Genomic DNA, 15,324 nt, shown 5'->3' on the forward strand with positions numbered 1-15,324 from the left:
ACCCTGGATGACATAATTTAAGAGTCTCATGGGAGCCCACTGTGGATGAACCCCCATCTCTCTCAATTTCTTACCATTCCAGACCCATCATTTAGGCAGCTAAAGGGATAAAGACATTAGGGGATATCACTAGAAAGGGTGAACTGTTATCCTTTGCGAACCTCAAGCTAAGATATAATTTACCTAATCTCTACCTCTCTAGATACTTACAGCTGCTTTTACCTCCCAATTTGGCTCTGTCAAGTTGGAATCTAAGCCGTCCAGCTTAGAAAGCTTTTTATTAGATGAGTCTATTAAAAAAAAAAAAAAAAAAAGTCTGAGTTTTATATAAATAAATTTTCCCTGTCTCTCCTCCCTTGGTGGTTAAAGCGGAGTTCCACCCTCAAAAACGTTTTTGAGATAAAAATACCCCAGGGACAGTCAGGGCTAGTGTATTTCAGAATATGAGAAAGGGGGCTAATATAAGCCCCCCTTTCTTATGGGATGGTGGAAGGGTGAGAGTAAGGTAGTTAGCATTAGTGAGGCCATTTTAATGTGGGTTATGCTGGTAAGCCATGTCAGGGGTTAGTGAACTTTTGACCCTGAGGCTTGTTTTCCTGGCTTTCCTGCTCAGGTTTTCCCGCCTCAGGTGTAGCTGGGCAAACTAGTTGCAGTAACTAGGCAGTTTTTAGTTAGGGCAGTGGTTTCAGCGAATGAGCCCCTATCCACGCCCACACTCTCCCTCCTATGGGAGGAAGGTTACCTCAGAAGGGGGGCTATTTAATTGTCCGCCCGAGCCCTCACAGCTCAATCTCTTCAAAAATCCTCACCTGTTTTTCCCCTCCCTCCCTCCCTCCCTTTAGGTTTGTCGCGGATTACAATATTAGTCTGGTTGGGTCACCTCTGTATCAGAGGGGGACGTTTTTTTTTTTGTTGTGTAAGTTATGTTTTATGAAATGGTGTTTTGGATAATTGCTAAAATTAATGATAATTTTATTCTTGTACAACCCGAGTTGTTCATGACTGGGTTGGTTGTATTTGAATATGTTAAAGAAAATATTGTGGTTGAGTATTTAAAGTTTGTACCAGTTAATAAAATAAGCCGCGGCCTTTTCCATCCAGCGGAGTGTCCGAGTGCCTTATTTATTTATTTATTTATTTATTTATTTATATATTTATTTATTAGGAAGTTAAAAAAAAAAAAAAACTATTAAAGGGTAGTCATGTTTACAAAACAAACTCCTTTCTGCCGTCCCATTGATAGCCTCTGAACTGTCCCAGGTTGCACTTACCTTTTAGAAGAAATACTTACCTTGAAAATTTCTTGTCCAGCGCTGCCATCTCAGGTGTGGGCAGCTGAAGCCAGGGAGCCCTCTTCGGTCCCAGAATGCCCTGCATCGGCCCCGCTCGTCACTTCCAGGGCAGGCCCATCATCCCTGCACAGCTTCTGGGCATGCCCAGAAGCTGTTTAGCAGGGAATGACGCGCCTGCACCGGAAGTGACGAGTGTCAGGTGGCTTTGATGGCTGCCTGACACCGGCGATCTCTCCCTACTGATAGAAGGACGGACGGCTGATATAAACACAGCCGTCTGTCCTTCTCCCTGACATGATCACAGAGACCATGCGATCCTGCTATATAGGATGGCATGTCTCTATGGTCATCTCACAAGCCCAACCCCCCCACAGTTAGAATCACTCCCCTAGGCTTACATTTAACCCCTTAATCACCCATAGTATTAACCTCTTCTCTACCAGTGTCATTATTACAGTAACAGTGCATATTTTTAGCACTGATTACTGTAGTAATGTCACTGGTACCCCCAAAGTGTCAAAAATGTCAGTTAGGGGCGATCTGTCCGCCGCAATGTCGCAGTCCCGCAAAAAATTGCAGATTGCCGCCATTACTAGTAAAAAAACAATAAAAATGACATAAATCTTTCCCGTAGTTAGTAAACGCAATAACTTTTGCGTAAATCAATCAAAATACGCTTATTGCGATTTTTTTTTTTAATATGTAGAAGATTGGCCTAAGATGTTAAAAAATTTGGATTTCTACAGTTTTTTTTTTTTTTAAGAATGTTGTATAGCAGAATGTGAAAAATATTGTGTTGTTTTTCAAAATTGTCGCTCTTTTTTTGTTTATAGCGCAAAAAATAAAAATCGCACAGGTGATCAAATACCACCAAAAGAAAGCTCTATTTGTGAGGAAAAAAGGACGTCAACTTTTTTTGGGTACAGTGTCGCATGACCACACAATTGTCCGTTAAAGTCACCGAACAGTGCCGAATCGCGAAATAGGGCCTGGTCATTAAGCAGCAAAATCTTCCGGTCTTAAAGTGGTTAAGGACGGGCCAAGAAAAGGGCTGTCCACTTCTTCTGTGACCATTTCCAGGTGGATTAAACAGATGGTGACTCAGGCCTATACTATCAAGGGTCAGGTTCCTTGTAAAGGCGCACTCTACTCGGGCGCTCAGTGCTTGGGCCTTCCGTCATCAGGCGTCAGTGGCGCAGGTTTGCAAGGCGGTCACTTGGTCGTTGGTGCACTCTTTCACTAATTTCTACAAAGTGGATATTTTGGCATCTGCGGATATTTCTTTTGACCTCGAGGTTTTGCAGGCTGCTGTTTAGAGTCTGTTCCCTCTTTGGGGGTGTATTGTTCAGGTTGGTCTTCAGTTTTTTTTGTTGAGCTCCTATTACCTGGTTGGCTTCTTGTTTTTAGCCTTGGGATTTTTTTGTTCCACCATTCATGTTTTGGCACTGCTTGGTGACGTCCCTATGGTTCTAAGTATGGAGCGATTGTCAAGGTCTTACCTTGCCTTCCTGTTGGTAGCCATCTTGGACATGTGCAGACTGCTGCCTCCTTTAAACTCTGATTGCATCATCACTTGCCTGCTGCCTGGGTGTCGCACAGTGATGATGCTGCACACCTGACTATATCACCTGATGGGTTGTAGTCCTTGCCCTTGCATTTGTGCTCCAAGGTGCATCCCTTCTGTTCTCCGTGTTCCTGCGTGTATGACCTGGCTCTCGACCCCGCATCGGCAGATGACCCCGCATCGGTACACAACTTGAGCCTGGCTTGTTCCTGCTCTCACTTTCTCACTCTTGCTGTGCGTTTATTGTTGTTTGCTCCAGTAAACTGCTTTTATTTTACCTGCATCCCCAGATGGTCTGGTTTCCTGGCATCCTGATAGCACTGTAACATAGTAACATAGTTAGTCAGGTTGAAAAAAGACACAAGTCCATCTAGCTCAACCAATAGAGAACAAAAAAGAAAACACAACCATACAATCCCATATACACAGTCCTATACTCAGTTGATCCAGAGGAAGGCGAAAAACCCCAGCAAAGCATGATCTAATTTGCTAAAGCAGGGGAAAAAATTCCTTCCTGATCCTCCAAGAGGCAATTAGATACTCCCTGGATCAACTTTACCTATAAATATTAGTATCCAGTTATATTATGTACACCTAGGAAAGAATCCAGGCCTTTTTTAAAGCAATCTAGTGAGCTAGCCAGAACCACCTCTGGAGGGAGTCTATTCCACATTTTTACAGCTCTTGCGGTGAAAAAACCTTTCCGTATATGGAAATGAAATCTCTTTTCCTCTAGACTTAAAGAGTGCTCCTTTGTCCTCTGTGATGACCTTAAAGTGAATAACTCCACACCAAGTTCACTATATGGACCCCTTATGTATTTGTACATGTTGATCATATCGCCCCTTACACTGGTTTGGTTGCTTTTCTCTGCACTTTCTCCAGTTCCCTGGTATCCTTTTTGAGAACTGGTGCCCAAAACTTAATTGCATATTCCAGATGGTCTTACTAATGATGTAAAATTGTGTAAAATACATTTCTCTGAGTTCATTGATGGACACAGCACCTGCCCCTCTATGGAGTTTTGATACTTCTGATACTGCTTGTTAGTAAACTGAAGGCCTATAGCAGAGCGGGGGATGTATGCCATCTAGGACTGCTCATAGGCGTAGCCAAGTCTTTTTTTCTGCCTAGTGTCCTACTCCTGTAGGGGCTGATATAACCCTATGGTTCTGAATATGGAGCGCTGTGTCCTTCGATGAACTCCTGAAATTATGGGTAGAGAGGGTGTCCTAATGGGTACTGGGAAATAAGTCAGTTCTGTCTCATGCAAGTGTGTTTTTCCTTTCAATTTTAGTTCTGAAACACGACGAAGGCCTCCCTTGGCCTTTCAGCCAGTCACCGTCATCCCTTAACCGTGCTGGCAGTCTTGGTTCTTCCCCCACGCGGGCCCGTCCATGTCCTGGAGAAGAGGAATTTATGAAGTCCCTTAGGGTTTGCAGACCTCACTCACTACACAGAGCAGCCAATGGGGAACAAGAAGACTCTTCCCAGAGGAGAAGGACCAGGTATGAGATGATTTCTGAAAATTTTTTGGTACATCTAAGAATTGTAGAGCTCCTTCTAGCAGTCAACAACTAGCCACAAATGAAATCGGATATCTCCTGGAGAGATTTGTAATAGAAGATGATTTGGCTATAATACTAGACTGGAAGCAGTGTAAGTTTTTACAAAAGACTGTCAAATTTTTACTAGCTTGTCTTTATTTTTATTTTTTTAATAATCAAGAGACAACTACTTTTAACCTAAAATCTTCAATTCACTGCTCCCCCTTCCTCAGCCTTATGTAACACAACAAAGCAGGAAGCAGAATCCATGTTCATAATATTAAAATATGGCTGCCCCATGCACAGTGTGTATATAACTATAAACCAAGTTTGACACATGGTTTAATGCCAATTTTATGAGAATCACAGCAGAAAGCACAGTTTGTTTTTTGTTTTTAGAATTGACGTGCAGACATGGTAGGTTAATAATAGGTGTTCTGTATGCCTGTGACTAGTTTAAGAATTTCTTTATTTCTCCCTAAAAATGTTTCTCAAAGACACTTTGCAATCATGCTTATGAAAACTGTTATTTTCTCCGGGTCCTTGTCTCAAAGTATTCAATCAACTGGTATTCAGAAGGAGCTTGACAATAGCTGTCTTCATATTTCTCTTAGTACCTATTGAAAGCCCAGTTGAAGTTTTATTTGTTTTTCTACATAGCTTTGTAAATTCTGCTGGAAAACAGCATTTTGTGCATTTCTTACTTTTTGTGATTACCACATCTCTAGTGACAGCACAGAATTTCTCCCCCTGGGTTAGCACACTGCAGAAACGGACCACTTTTTTTTTGTAAAGGCCCGTACACACGATAAGAAAATCTGTAGGGAAAATGCGTCCGAGGACCGATCTGTCGATTTTCGGATTGTTAGTATGGTGCTTTCGACAGCCGACTTTTCGGGCTGACAAAATCCTGATGTGCAGGCTATATAATTTTGGTCGTCAAAACAATGTCCGATTTTCGTCTCATTAGTACAGATTTAGACGGAAAAAAATCTTAAGAGGAAGACGAGCTCAAAGACAAAAGAACACATACAAAGCAATCCAACACATGACATCACTTCTGAAGTAGAATTCTGTCGTACGGGAAAATTCGTATGAAAATAACCTCTTCACTTTCCACATCAGACTAGCATGCCACAAAAAACGGACGACAGATCGTTTGATAATCTGATCGTGTGTACGGGGCTTAACAGCGGCTTCAGTGATACAATGCACCTCCTATTTAGAGCTAAAGCTCTCCAACCAAGCTCATCACTGATTGAGAAACTTATCGCTGTCAAACTACATGGGGCTGAAGTGAAAATGCACAATGCACTTTTCTTACACACATCACCTAAAGTGCTAATAAACCTAAATGTGGTGGCTACATTAGTTTTTTTCCTTTTTTTGGGGGGATTTTTTCTTTTATTTTCATCTGTTGATCTGGCAAGTAATGTCCAGCAAAAATAGTATTTTGACAAACACTGTTAAATGCTGACGGGGGTGAAACAATGATCAGGTTTTTTGTTTTTATTCTATTATTTAAAACCTTTTATCCCTAAAAGTGAAAAAAAAAAAAGAAAATTGTTGTACCTGCTTAAAAAGTGTTAGTGGGAGTTTGGCTTTAAAGGATGGGTTCACCTTTTTTTTGTAAAAAAATAATTAATTCTCATATTTTTGCAGGGAAAAAAATTGCATTTTTTTCCCCCTAAGGAGACTGGAAAGCATTGCACCCGTGGGCAGTGGATCAGGGTGCAATGTTAGACTTCTGCACCTGCAAGCCCTGCAGCTTTCAGCCCATATCTGCTTACGGGCTGGAGGTTTACAAGCTTCAGAGCTTGTGAATAAACTAGGAGGCCTCTCATCACCGACCTCGCAGTCCATTCGGAACTACAAGCCGTCAGCTGCTTGTAGTTCAAGTGATTCACAGGAAACTGTGAATGAATGATGGGGCTGTGTGGAAGGAGCCCCGCATGGGCGCCTTATTTTCAAATAGTGCAGCGGGAGCTTGGAGAAGTTCCCCGCTCGCTGTCACTGTTAGTCAAGGCCATCTAAATATGCTAGTGCATCTTCCACCACCTTCTCCCCAGATTGACATTGTTATTGTCCAAGGGTGTTTTCTGTTGCTCTTTATCCAGAATAGAGCCACCCTAAGACAGAAAGTATGTTACTGGCTGGATCAAAGGGCGACAATCAAGCACAAAAAAGCCTAAAAAAAAAAAGAAAACTAAAGCAGCCACCACATTTAAGGATTGGTAAACTGCAGTATATTGCATATTCGTTTTGGGGCTTATGCACTTAAAAAATTAAACTTTAATTGGGCTTTGATGGGCAAGTTTCCTATTTTCTGTTGTAATATCTCGTTGTAACTGTTATTTCTTACTATATCTATTCCTAATCCACTTTCTTTTTTTTCTGTCTTCTTGTTCCTCCCTTTTCCTTCCTGTGTTTTTAATGATCCTGACAGTTCCCTCAACCGCCCTCAGAGCATTCACCATTAACCTGACATTTTATAAGCTCCTTCCTTTTCCATCGCAGCTGTATTTAATCTTCCATCATTGTTCTAACAAACCCGCACAATACAAACGACTGTGTATCAAACCAGTTTTTTAGAAAACAAGTGATCATTCCACCCAGTGAATGCCTCTACTTATGAATCGTCTGTCTTGACCACATTGAGTTTCTTTTTATATATTTATTTATTTTTTAATATTTGTTAATTTATGGGGAAAAGAAAAAACAATTAGAGGAGAGTGAATTACATTGGATCACTCAAATCCACCTTTACCACATTTAGTCATTGCATAGAAGCCTTGTAGCAGCAAGAACTATGCTGGAAGAATGATATGAGTACTGAAAGCTCATTTTTGGATTGCAAGATCAGCAGTCCAGGAACCCTGGGTTACACACTGGAAGGATTGATGGTGAAAATAAAAGCCACAATTAAGGGACCAATAGTGTTGCATAAGGTTAAGGATCATGGCTATGAATATGCAAATTATTGCATTACAAACCTGCAACCCTAGCAAGCTATTTACTATCCATGTAATTGGGAATGGATAGAATAAAACAGAACTGTGTAGTGTTTCCTTATACTTTATAATGAGGTGATAATATGAAATACATGTAATTGCGAATTTGGAGTTGAATAGAGTTTAATTTGTGCTACAAAAGCTGAACACCAAGCATATCTAGAAAAGCACATTTATGTAGTTATTGAAAGAACCATAATACATATATTATGACCAAATGTATGCGGAAAAACTCTCCCTCAGCCTGAGATCAAGTGTTTCCAGTGTTTCCAGTGAAGGGTATGGTTAATGCTACTGCATAAAATACATTTTAGAAAATTGTACACTTCCATTCTTAAGGCAGTGGTGTATGAAGCCGTTTGCCTCGAGTTCAGTGTTAACCGGAAAATTTGTTTTCAAAGGTGCAGGGTTCAGTGAAGAAGTCTTTGATTGAAAGATCAAAGGCATAAAGGGGTGATATGATAAATTATATTTCTGAAGCAGTGTAGCAACCAATTATTAATATAATATTATGACAAAGTATCTAAGGTTATAAATTGTTGCAGTGTACTAAATTAATAGATGGAAAATAAAATCTATCACTGACAAATATAATTCCAGATTAGAATGATCCAATGCAGACCCCAAATTGATTTGCTCATCCCTTCTTTCAGTACTTGACCACAGTTGTACTATAGTGGTCATTTGTATACGAGTGTTCTTCATTGTCTCCTGTTCATTATAGCAGCAAGATCTGAGTGGTAGAGTCTCTGGTGAATGTTTTGAGGATACAGTCTATTGAGCTATTACTTGCCGATGGGGAGTAAAGTGTGGGCAAAGGGGGCTTAGTCCTAGGCATTTTGTCAGCCTAGAGGGGCTTTGTAAGTCAGAGGAATCTCACCTCTCAGCCAACATCTTGGAGCTTTGGGAAATCTTTTCAGCATATGACCAACCTGTTGGAAGGCCATCCAGATGGGTTCCAGCCATGTCATCTTGGCTGGGCAATCTTTTCAGCATATGACCAACCTGTTGGAAGGCCATCCAGATGGGTTCCAGACATGTCAGCTGTTTACATTACTGGCGTAAACAATTGGCAGGTAGATTTACTTAGCTGGCAATGTCTGAACCTGGCAGAATGGTCTCTACACCTGGAGGTATTCAGTACCTGTGTTGCAGGTGGGCACATTGGATGTGGACCGGCTAGCATCCAGGTCCAACAACAAACTAAACAGGCTTGTATAACAGTCTAAGGATTTGCTGGTGGAGGCAATGGATGCTCTAGTGACTCAGTCTGATTAGTATACCCTGAACTGTACCTTTCCTCCCCTGAAATTTCTTCCTCGCCTGATCCACAGGATGGGGATAGAGGGCATTTCATTGATGTGGATTGGCTCCAGTGGATGCAGTATTCTGACCTGGTAAGACTAATCAGACGTGTAATGGGCTCTGCCAGAGCATCTGGATCTGCTATCCCAAGGGCCGATATACCAACCTGCTTCTTGGTCGCTGGCTTTAACAGGATGGCTGTTAACCACTTCAAAACCAGGCCAATTCTGACATTTTTCACATGCATGTAAAAATCTGCATTTCTCTTTCGTTCATTGATGGACACAGCTCCAGAATCTTTTTGACCATTGGGTTATGCTGCCCCCTACAGGAGTAGGACACTAGGTAGGAAAAAGCTTATATATATATATATATTTATATATATATATATATATATATATATATATATATATATATATATATATATATATATATATATATATATAAATTTTTTTTTATTTTTTTTTTACACTGTACCTTTTTTACATTTTTTTTTTTCATCAACTTTTACTGCTATCACAAGGGATGAACAATATCCTTTGAAATCAACATCCCAACAAAATCCTCGTTGCTTCCGGTTTCTGATATGACAGAGAGGGAGGAACACCGCAAGTTCCTTTTACTCTGTCTACTGCATCTGATGTGGCTGGTCGCATTAGCCCCTGGATCCCTGGTGGGAAGGGAGAGCCCGTTAAAGGTGATCTAGCCGCTTAGATCACAGTTACCAGATAGGGAATTGCCTGCTGAAAAGAAAAGCATTTACCTCTGACGTTTCCTATGGATCCTCTTTTGCAGTTGGGTGTGCACTAACACTTGGTTCTTTGTGCCATCAAGGGCCAAAACTTTTTCCCTTTCTATTCTGTTTTAGAGAACATTGGTTTCCCACTCTGATTAGGGTCTTTGTGAAGAGGTCTCCCATGGGATCCAATCCCCTTTGCACCCTTAGGGGTTTTAAATCTTCTTCTTTCAGAACATCATAAGCCCCTATTTGATCTTTAATCTTTCTGTTCCTGTAACAATAGGAATGTTTTGCTTTAATCTTTGTAATATAAAACAAATTAATCCAGTGGGGTTAGTGGTACTCCCTAATGCCGATAACATGTGGGCAGAAATCTCACCGCAAGAGTTGCTGAGAAATATAAGAATCTGTTAGGTGATTTGTCAATTCAGTTTTTCCTGGAAACTTAATACCAATATTAGGGGAGATTGGCATTTTCACAGTATCAGCCTCTTTTATTGCATGTATCCTTCCTGTGCTGTGAAATCTAATTTTTATTTCATATTACCACTGAAATTCCTGTTCCTATTTAATCCAGCCTATTAACTTGTTGCCACACCAGCATCTGCCAACAAAAAGGGCTTTAATGTCAAAGTATTTTACCACCAGAGACAAGTAATAGCTCATGGATATTTGTCCTCTTAGCCATATGAATGTGTTTTTTTTTTTTTAAATAATTGTTTTTGACCCATTTTTATACTGTACCACAAGCAGTGATCCTACATGTTTGAGATGATAAACTTGCACATTTTGACTGACCAAGAGAGTTATTTTAAAGTATACCTGTCATACAATCTGCAGCAAGTTGCATTGTGAAAATCATCTTCTCCAGCCATGTGGGATTAAGGTGAAGCTCCTTGTATCACCATCCAGTAGTCATTCAGTGTTGTGCCACACTTCAGCCAATTAAGGTACTGGGGGTAATGAAAACTAAGTGCGGAGTGGCATTGGTTTGGAAAGCTAGATGGTACCCAGATTGTAGTTTCTCTGCACCCACTGTAACGTATGGATGTTTTTGCTGATTTTCTAAAGCAAACACATTCTGATGCTTTGTTTTTTGCAGGATTGTTTTTTTAATTGAATGTATGTTTGGTACCGTCATTTTTTTTTTTACAACACCAAAAGCATCAGACAGACACAGATAGTATCTTAAGACAAAATTCCAAAACCATATCTCCCCAATGTAAAGAATAAGCATTGCTGGGGTAAAGTCCTGTGGGGAGGGCATACCTCCAACACATAAACGTATACCAAATAACATAGAGACATAAGGCATAAATATCTAAGGCTACATTCACACTTGAGCGAAGCGTTTTACCGCGTTTTTTACAGCGATTTTTACTGCGATTTTACCGCGATTTTCAGGCGTTTTTTTCAGGCGTTTTTGGAGGCAGGCATTGACATCTATCAAAAACGCTGGTAATCAGCCCAAAAAGAAGCTCATGTACTTTTTTCAGCTACAGGCGTTTTGCAAAACGCTCAGATGTGAACAGGGGCCATTTAAATAAATGGTGTTTTACTTGTTGGCCGTTTTGGAACTTTTTTTTGAGCGTTTTTGGAGCTGAAAAACACTCAAAAACACCCAGGTGTGAATGGAGCCTAAGGCACTATATCCATATTGTTCACAAAACTTTTCCTAACAGGAGAGTCCGAATGGTAGGTGAAGCATGATGTTCACATAGCCTTCTATAGCAGATACTGCCTGTAGGGAAGACATCCCACTAACACACAAATCAACCTGTGAAGGTACGAGGCAAGTGGTAGGGGAAATATAGAGAATGGGGGTAGAGAGGGGGAAAAAGATAAGATACCCACAGATTACCAAATAAGCAGAATAGGCACCAACCTATGGGCCACACGTTGTTGAAGGCCCCTGCGACAACAGATCAAAATCATTTTGGTTTGATCTTGAAATAAAATTATTGTGAAGCTTTTTTAACTTTTTTACAAAAGATATGAAAAAAAAATGAATCGACTCAAAGAAATGAAATCTTTACATTAAAGATTATATAGAGAAACTATTGTATTATCATACCCAATTAAAGAACATGAACCCTACCCATCATGTTCACATTCCAGTTTGTCTCTTAAAAGCTCATCTTTCAGCTGTCAGTTTGTAAAAAAAAAAAAAGATTTTGGTGCAGCCTACGTACATGTAATGGTCATCTCCATCTAGCAGCTGACTTGCATACTACTTGGTTCAGTGTTCTCCCACTAGAGCCCGTGCACTAGAAACCTTCAGAAACCTGCCAGGGGGGCCCCTAAGGTTTTGACTGCCTAAGGACCTCCACAGAGTTTAATCTGGCACTTTTGGAATACAAGGCTTGCAGAGCACCCACAATGGACCAGCCCTTAAGGGCTCCATGATAAAGAAATTGACTTCTCAAGTGGGAAGTCAATCCCAGTCCCAGTGAATCCAGACTTCTTGGGATTTCTTTATAGTATTGCATATTCTGGCTGTAAGTTGTTCCCTGATTCTTTGATTCTATTGAGCAAATCGCCATAAGTTGCTAGGAGTTGCATATGGTTGCATTTGGAAGTCCATAAACAGTAAGCTGTCAAAAAAAAATGCACAAGTGTTTTTAACTGTTTGTATGGTGCTCCAAATGGTAGGCTTAGTAAGGGATCTGGTAAGATCTTGGATAGGAGGTTATAGACAACCCCACTGACAGAATGAGGAGACACCTGGACAGGTCCACAGTGTATAGTAAAGGGAACCTACTTGAGGTTTACACTGCTTAAAAGAGCAAAGATGGCTGCTTACAGCTAACCCTCTCCTTGTAGTACCTATCATTAAACTGGAATATGAATAAAATAAACAGAAATCTGATAAGGGAAAATGACTGTTGAGATCTATTTGGTATGGGAAACACACTTCTGTTCCTCCTCTCTCTTTTTTTTTATTTTAACAACAATCAGGAAGAGTAAATTGAAAAGAGATAGTGGGTTTTAACTAAGAATGGCTACAATCACAAGACTATACTGCAATTGTATATGGCAGGTATGACTTTAAATTTCAGTTTTTGGAGGTGGGAGTTGAGGGATGTTGACTGATACATTCAATAAAGATGCAGAGTGTTGAATTTTTTTTGTGTATTGGTCAGTGATTTTAACATCGTTACTCCATTATTAGCTCCATTATTAGCTGTTTCCGTCATTTTTGTCAACTTTTGTACAGTTTTCAGGGTTTGCCCTTAAAACTGAGAAAACGCTTTGTCATAGCACTTCTTTATTATGAGAAAATCTTATCGCTGGAGACCTTTAGAACTGAGCTGCTGTCAATTTATTTTAGGGTTAGAATCTCTGTCAGGTTGTTAATGCTGCCTTACTTTTTGTCCTGGTAAAAAGGTCAAAACGGAAACAAGGGTGTTTCATCTGAGAACACGAACAGCAATAAAAAGCTTCAATATGCATGTTGGTAGAGCACTGAGCCCATGATTAGGTGAAAAATAACTTCACACCTATTTCTTGAAGGCAGCTCTCTGTAAACACGGGTATCCTCAAAAGTCCCCGGAGTATCCAGAACAGTATGTAAAAGTATGAGAGTGCCACAGGTTTCTACTAGGTTCAGTAAAGGTTTATACATCCTGATAGGTCAAAGGATATATCCAACACGTTTTAGGTCTTGCAACTCCTCTTTCATCAGCTGCTGTTAATTAATAAATAGCTATCTTTTAAAAAAGGATTTTAATTATTCTATAATAGCAATCACCAGAAAGTCAGACTGGAATATTAGACTAATTTATATCCTTGTTTTATATGATTTCTGTCCAGTATATCTCATTTGGTATCAGCACTTAAAACTGAACTCTGGGACAAAAACTTTAATCTGCATATATTCCTCAATAGCCACAAAAAATATATGTCCACTTTGTGTGAACCAGATGCCTTTGCAAACTCGGACGTTACTTTGTAAAAGTAACAGTGACATTATCACTGTGCTGTACATAGCTTGCACAGAGAGGGAGAGACCCAGCAGGCTCCACCCACTACAGACTGCCTGCAGAAAACTACAGGAGGGGGCCGATACAAGACCAATCAGGCTGCACTTGGAGAGAGAGCAGCAGTAACCGGTCTTAGCTCCTATACAGAGGGACACTTTTGCACTGGATTACTGCACAGATTTGGGAAAGAAATATATGAAATACAAAAAGATTTAATAGGAATATACATGACTATTTAGGCAATATTTGCTTATATTATTATAATATTTGCTTATCCTGGAGTTCGGCTTTAGGCCCTGATGAAGGGGGAGCTGGGAGCCCCTGAAAAAATTGGCTAAATCCTGTGCCCTGTTATCAAGGTAAATAAACCTTTTAATAGACTGACTTTGACTATTTTGAGCAATCGAAAGCTGGAAGGGATTCTAGCCTTCTACTACTGCATTACAAAAAGTGTTTTCCCTTTATTTGCTGTCCTGGTAACAATGTTGTCATTGGGACAGGAAGGGAGGACAAATTTCCTTGTGGTATTAACCCAAAATGTAACATATTGCAGCTTCATTAGATGTGATGTCTGCATTCCTTTTCTTTTTTTAGGCTTTCTTCCCTCGGTTTTCTCCTAGTGATCTGGCCAGTAACACAACTCCTGTTATAGAGTGACCCCACTCTGGATGGAGGAGCACCTTTGGACAACAGCATAGTCAGTCTGGGGGGAGGGGAGTATTAGATGCACTAGCACAGGGGTCTCCAAACTTTTCAAACAAAGAGCCAGTTTGTAATTCAGACTTTAGAAAGGCTAGTAGGAGTAGAAAGTGCCTCGGGTTTGGTGGTCAGTGGGTTTAAAAAAAATGACATGGAACCTGTGGTCAATAAGAGGAGAAATAGTGCCCTATTGTTGGTATTAGTGGAAGGACTAGTGTCTCATCATTGGTATTAGTAGGAGGAATTGTACCCCAACATTGGTATCATTGGATGGAAGTGTCCCATCCTTGGTATTGGTGGGAGGAATAGTGTCCCATCATTGGTATCAGAGGATGAAATCATGCCCAATTGTTGGTGTCAGTGGAAGGAATATTGCCCCACCCTTTGTGTCAGTGGAAAGAATACAGCCCCATATAGCCCCATCATTGGTGTCAGTGGAAGGAATAGTGCCCCATCATTAGTGTCACTGGCAGGAATAGTGTCCCAGTGTTGGCATTCGTGGGAGGAATAGTGCTCCATCATTGGTGTCAGTGGAAGGAATAGTGCCCCATTGCTAGTGTCACTGGCAAGAATATTGTCCCTTTGTTGGTATTAGTAGGATGAATAGTTATCCATCTTTGATGTTAGTGCAAGGAATAGTGTTCAAACATTTATTGCAGTGGAAGGAGGTATGGCCCATTATTAGTGCCAGTGGAAGGAATGGGTTCCCACTATTGTCCTTAATGAGAGGAATTATAACTCACTGTTGGTGTTGGTGGAAAGAATGGTGCCTCATTATTGATGTCAGTAAGCCGAAAAGAATGCCTTGTATCAGTGAAAGAAATGGTGCCCCAGGGGCCGCATAAAAGGAAGGAAAGGGCTGTATCCAGTCCTTGGGCCACAGTTTGTAGACCAATGCACTGGCAGAATATAACACATTGAAGCCAAAATCCAGCTAATACTTTATAAGCATTACAATAAACAGTTTGTTTTCTTTCTGGGATAAAGGTTTTACATAAATGAAAGCTCAACCTTGTAAACACCCCTTTCAGTGTAAAATGGTTTGATATATTTGCAAGAGAGCTGGTTCCTTAATGACTTGCTGGTTGGATCACCAGATGAAAATAGAAGAAAGAAAGCCTAAAAGAACGATTAAAACCATCACATCTAAGAATTGGTAGGTTGCAATATAATGTTTGCTTTTG

At 40.4% G+C, this 15,324-nt stretch overlaps 1 protein-coding gene across 1 annotated transcript in view; it reads left to right on the top strand.

Annotated features, from left to right (window-relative positions):
- Positions 1-15,324, top strand: part of ATAT1 (alpha tubulin acetyltransferase 1) — an 86,308-nt gene that overhangs the window by 45,951 nt on the left and 25,033 nt on the right. Inside the window, exon 9 of the mRNA XM_082264358.1 lies at positions 4,154-4,364. Coding sequence (XP_082120484.1) covers positions 4,154-4,364 — 211 coding nt within the window. The remainder of the gene's footprint in view (positions 1-4,153; positions 4,365-15,324) is intronic.

This window comes from Pelophylax lessonae (assembly GCF_965119305.1).
Source record: "Pelophylax lessonae genome assembly, chromosome: 7".
Classification (NCBI taxonomy): domain Eukaryota; kingdom Metazoa; phylum Chordata; class Amphibia; order Anura; family Ranidae; genus Pelophylax; species Pelophylax lessonae.